At 35.8% G+C, this 5,801-nt stretch overlaps 1 protein-coding gene across 1 annotated transcript; it reads left to right on the top strand.

The window, feature by feature from the left end:
* Positions 1-1,845: 1,845 nt before the first annotated feature.
* On the top strand, positions 1,846-2,793 carry LOC101587060 (olfactory receptor 8D1-like). Its single transcript, XM_004636504.2, has one exon. It carries the CDS (start codon positions 1,849-1,851, stop codon positions 2,791-2,793), a length of 945 nt encoding a protein of 314 aa, XP_004636561.1. The 5' UTR covers positions 1,846-1,848.
* The last annotated feature ends 3,008 nt before the right edge of the window (positions 2,794-5,801 follow it).

The following is a 5,801-nucleotide window of genomic DNA, read 5'->3' as shown; positions in this document are numbered from 1 at the left end:
AAATATGCCTCTTATAATACTTCCATCTCCCAAACAGAAAGGAAAGTTTCAGTGAAAGAATAAAGAGCTAAAAATTAAAAATTGGGGTTACTAGGCTGTTATCATAGCTCATAGATGAGAACAAATAACTTTACTCACTGATGTTAGCAGGGACTGATTGTGTTAATCTTACAATTATCTTGGATAGGAGCCAGTTGCATCTGTTACACAAAAATTACTTTTTCCAAAAAAGGCCAAAAACTTTAATTTTTGCACACTGGAAATTTCACTCTCCTGTGCATATGTCATTATTCTTAGTATAAATATAACTTTAATTGAGTTTCTTTTTCTCAGGAGGATTTCACCTCTGAGACATTTCCCTGGATTTTGTCGTCTTTGGAGAATATTTTCCTGTTCCAACTCCTTGGATGTCAAAGACCTATAAGCAATGAATTGAGGCAGTAAGGCCTTGCTGAGAAGAGACTACGCTGGATATTGAAAGGAGTCTTCTTCCTTGCTTACCCAGTGTCATTAAATATTTGAACTAAAATGCACCTTCAAATTATCAGCACTAATTCTTTCTTTGAAAAGGAGAAAGACTTTTACATAGTCAGTCACACAGTGATTTAGTGAGACAGGTGGGACATAAAGCAAAATTTAGAGATTGTCAGAGGAGCTTTATTTTTTCTTCAAGTCTAATAGTTTCCATTTGATTTTTGAATGCTGATAAATCACACTTCCAAAAGGATCAGCAAGGTACTGAGTGGATAACATTTTCCATGAAGCTACTTGTGGAATTTTATCTCTTCTTAAAAGAGAGAAAATTTAAATTAGATAGGAGCAACAATTCTCTTACTCATTATAGCACTAAGGTAAGGTCACCATTTCCCAAAAAAACATTTCCTGAAAGTAGTCACTTCAAAATGGAGTGTGTATGTGTGTGTGTGTGTGTGTGTGTGTGTGTGTGTGTGTGTGTGTTTGTGTGGTACTGGAGATTGAACTCAGGACCTTGTGCTTGCCGAGCAAGAGCTTATTCTACTGAGCTATCTCCCCAGTCCTAAAATGGAATTTCTAAGGGAGAGTTTCAAATTGATAACCCTTAAAAACAGGTTAAATAAGTGGATACAAACCCAGTGCAGTGACATTGGATGAAATAAGTGTTCAGTTTGCTATGACATGTCAAGCAAGAAATGCTATCTTTTGCATGCATCTTTATTTCACTGTTGTCTCCCCAAATCCTCACAAAATATATCCCCAAATTTTTCCATAGAAATACAACTGCACAGTGAAGTACTCATTTGAATCACAGAACTCCAGGATGAAGTTGAAAGCCTCCTTAACTTGAAGCATAGAGGCTGCTGAGCTTACTTTCTGATTTTGAACCCCAACTCTAAGCTGTGCATTTTTCTCCAGCTATTGTTTGTTCTATGATAAATGGCAACATAGCGCACCCAAAAGGCCTTAAAATTAATTTCCTAACAATTAACAAAACCGTGATGTCAGCAGCCCACAGCATTTTAGCACTCTGAGGTACAGTTCCTGCTCCTGTTTGTTTGAGACACCACTATCACATCTCACAGCACCAAAATAACACGGACCTGTTCAGAGAGTTTCCAATTACTCTTAAGATCACATTGTATTATTCTTTGTGTTTATGAGCCTTGCAAATGTCCTTGCCTAAAACTCAATATTGTCAAGAAAAATATATTTCTGCACCTCACTACTGGCAATCAATAAACTATTATCAGTTTATGATCAGCTTTTCTCTCCTTTCACACCAGTACTAGGAGAACTATCCATCACAGAAACATAGCCTTCATGCTTTCTGTTTTTTACTTTTCTTAGTTTCCCTTGGGTTTCCTGAAGAAAATGAACAGATACAATTATTCTACCATGACTGAGTTTGTCCTCGAAGGACTAACAGCCCAACCAGAGCTCCAGCTGCCCCTGTTCTTCGTGTTTCTAATAATCTACGGAGTCACGGGAGTAGGAAATCTAGGTATGATTCTCCTCATCTCTTTCAGTTCTAGTCTCCACTCTCCCATGTATTTTTTTCTTAGTAATTTGTCACTGTTAGATCTCTTTTATTCCTCAGTTGTTACCCCCAAACTGCTGAGAAGCTTCATATGGGAGCAAAACATCATCTCCTATCCTGGATGCATGGCACAGCTGTTTTTCTTTTGTGTTTTTGCTATTGCTGAAAGCTACATGCTGACTGCTATGGCCTACGATAGATATGTAGCAATCTGTAAACCACTGCTCTACCATGTCACCATGTCCCAAAGGGTATGCAGTGCACTAGTGGCTGGGGTCTACATCATAGCAACTTTTGGAGCTGTGGCACACACTACCTCTATGGTCAGACTTTCATTCTGTAAAGACAATGTCATCCATCATTATTTTTGTGACATCCTTCCTCTCCTAGAGCTGTCCTGCTCCAACACCCACCTTAATAATCTCTTGGTGATAGTCATAGGTGGATTCAACATGTTAGTAACAACTATGCCCATCACCATCTCTTATGCCTTCATACTAACCACCATTCTTCGAATACGTTCTTCTGAGGGCAGGTCCAAAACATTTAGTACATGTGGATCTCATTTTATGGCTGTTGGGATCTTCTATGGATCTGTAATATTCATGTATCTTAAGCCAGCATCTAGCAACAACATGGCCCAAGGGAAAGTAGCTTCTGTGTTCTATACCACAATAATCCCTATGCTGAATCCCTTGATCTACAGTTTGAGGAATAAAGATGTAAAAAAGGTATTGAGCACAGTCTTGAGAAAGAGATACAGCTCACCCCAGAGTTAGTGTCAGAGGCACTGAAGGTCATGAAGATAACTTGTTCCTTTATTTGTCTTAAAACTAACTACTTTTTGTACTTTTTTTGAATAAACACCGGGGTCTCCCTCTCTACCATGAGTACTAGGTGTTGCTCCCTTACTGACGTTATGCAAACACACTTGTATACATGCATGTGCACGTACACACACACACAAACACACACACATGCACCTGCATACCCATCTCAAGGTAAAAGGATTTTCTTAATCTTTGACAAGTTAGAGATGTTCATTTAAAAATAATTACTTGCATTATACTGTGGGGATATTCTCACTTTCTAAGGAAAACTAAGATAGATGTTTTCCCCTATTTGGGTCTGACTGACATTTATATTTTTCTTTCTCATATTACTAGCTATAAAATATTCATATTGTATCATACAAAATACTCAATTTGTATCAGACTATAATGTGGCAGAAAATAATCCTAACATTTGATCATGGGTCAAGTCCAGACAAAAAAATCTGTTCTTTGCTAATTGAAGTATTCGTAGATCCGCTTCCTTTCTTTGTTCATCTATGCTTCCTTCTTTAGACAGGTAAAAATTTTAAATTAATAAAGCTTTATAAAAATTGTAAAAGTAAATTATGAATATATAGCTAACTAGGGCATGGTAGGAGAGTGATACCATTTTATACAGGGAAGATTTATCCTAGCAAAATGCATAAAAACTGATGATTCCACTCTAAAAGCACAATTTCCAGTGACAAACCTTCTGTGGAATCTCAGGATACTGAGATCATGGTCATGCTATAGAAAGCTGCCAAGCTAATTCTTTACTCTCCTCATTTCCATCTATTCCATTTCCAGACTGCATTTTCCTGATCTCTTGGAGCTATGACTTGCAGTGTAGTGAGTGATCATAATGAACAATCACATCCACGAAAGGTATAAGCTCCCTTTCACCATCCATTGTCAGGAGGAAGGAAATGTCCATTGTAGAGCTAAATGGATCCAGTGCAGAGACCTGTAGATAGAATCTCTGCTAATTCATCTCACTCAGTTCTCTGTATGCCATGTAAAAAAAAGAGTGACTACTTACAACCTATGTTTTCTTGGAAGCACTGAGATGAAGCTTAGATCCCATACTTTTCCATTTATTGCTATTTCCAAGTAACACTTTTTAAATATCATAGACCAAGAACAAACTTACAATTGTATGTTTGTATATATAGTTATATAATAATCATAGTCAATATAGCAGATAGATGCAAACATTCCCTATGTGTCTTGACAATAAATTCCTCATAAGTTCTCATACTTTTTTTTAAGTTCTCATACTTTTATACCAGTTTTCATTTTGCAAAAACCACACAAATGAAATGATGTAGGAATTAGTCTATTGTAGAGGGCTTACTTTACTCAGTATAATTTTTTTGGTTTTGAACATATGTTTCTTTTGTCAATAGACCACTCAGTTTGATTGTTGTAGCAATATTCCATTGTATGAGTCTATGAATAGATAGATAGATACATATATAGATACATAGATACATAGATGTAGATATATATGTAGAGAGATTTATCTAGTGATGAATATTGAATTTTGACAAGTTATAGGTTTTAATGAATTGAAATTCAGTAAATATTTGAGCATGAGTCTTCATGAGGACAAATGCTCTTATTGTTCTTGGATAAACGCATTAAGAGCGGACAGTCTAATCATAGTTAATGTAGATATTTATTCATTTAGAAATTGAAAGCCTGACTTTAAAATTGTCTTCCCCATTTTACAATCTTTTCAACAGTTCATAAGGATGTCAATTTCTCCATTGCTCTTGCACCATTTGTCGGATCATTTTAGCATAGTTTCATTTCTCCTAATGTGAATATAGTGGTATTTTATGGTGATTTGCCTTGCAATTCCCTGATAATTAAGATGTTGAATATTTTTTGTAACACATAAACAGATGCAGAAAAACACACATATTGTCTGCTCACATACACTGCTTCTTTTAAAAGATTTTTCTTTCTTACTGTTTTTGGAAAGATCTTTATATATTGATTATCAAATTTTAAATAGCAAATTTGGAATATTTTCATGTTATATTTGGATGATTTTCATTTTTCTGGAAAGTGAAAGCTCATAAATTTTATGAAGGTAAATTAATCAATTTGCTTTCTGCCATGGATTATGCCTTCAATTTTACATCTAAAACAGCTTTGTCTAAAATATGGCCCCAGGAATGTCTTAAGACTTTCATTTCTCACTATGGATATGATGTTTTCCATTCCTCTGTGTAAATTTCCAGTAGGGGGATAGCTGGTTTGAATCAGATTTCAAATCCTAGATTTTTAAGGAGTTTCCACACTGATTTCCATAATGGTTGCACCAGCCTACATTCACACCACCAGTGGAGAAGCGTTCCCTTTTCCCCACAGCCACTCCAACATTTGTTGTTGGTTGATTTCTTTATCATAGCCATTCTTTCTGGGGTGACATGGTATCTCTGTGTTCTTTAATTTGCATTTCATGGATGGCTAGCAATGTGAAGCATTTTTCATATCTTTATTTGCTTCTACAATTTCGTCCTCTGAGTAATGTGTGGTCATCTCGGATGCCCATTTCTGGACTGGGTCTTTAAATTTTGGTGCCCTAATGTTTTTCAGTTCTTTATAAATTATAGAGAGTAGACCTTTGTCAGAGTGTTTATTAGTTAACATTTTTTCCGAATTTGTGGGTTGGCTTTTCACTTTATTGGTAATTTATTTTGATGTGCAAAAACTTCTCAATAAGAAGAGTCCCAGTTGTTCATTCTTTCAACTGTTTCCCGTGCAATTTGATTTCTGTCCATGAACTCTTTGCCTACCCCTATGTCTTCAAGAGTTCCTCCCACTTTCTCTTTCAAGAAATTTAGTGTTTCTGTTTTAATGTTTAGATCTTGAATACATTTTGCCTTTAGCTTAGTGCAAGGTCCATTTTGTATCTTTGTACACAAAATAGTTAGGATAGATATACAACTACCTTCTCTTAA

The sequence above is a fragment of the Octodon degus genome, unplaced genomic scaffold (assembly GCF_000260255.1).
Source record: "Octodon degus isolate 3935 unplaced genomic scaffold, OctDeg1.0 scaffold00080, whole genome shotgun sequence".
In the NCBI taxonomy this organism is placed as follows: domain Eukaryota; kingdom Metazoa; phylum Chordata; class Mammalia; order Rodentia; family Octodontidae; genus Octodon; species Octodon degus.
Note: the sequence above shows the minus strand (reverse complement) of the source record. Positions and strands in the feature narration are given on the sequence as shown.

What these genes read in the sequence shown, in the direction of transcription:
- LOC101587060 (XM_004636504.2), top strand. Translation starts at nt 1,849, where the DNA reads ATGAACAGATACAATTATTCTACCATGACTGAGTTTGTCCTCGAAGGA.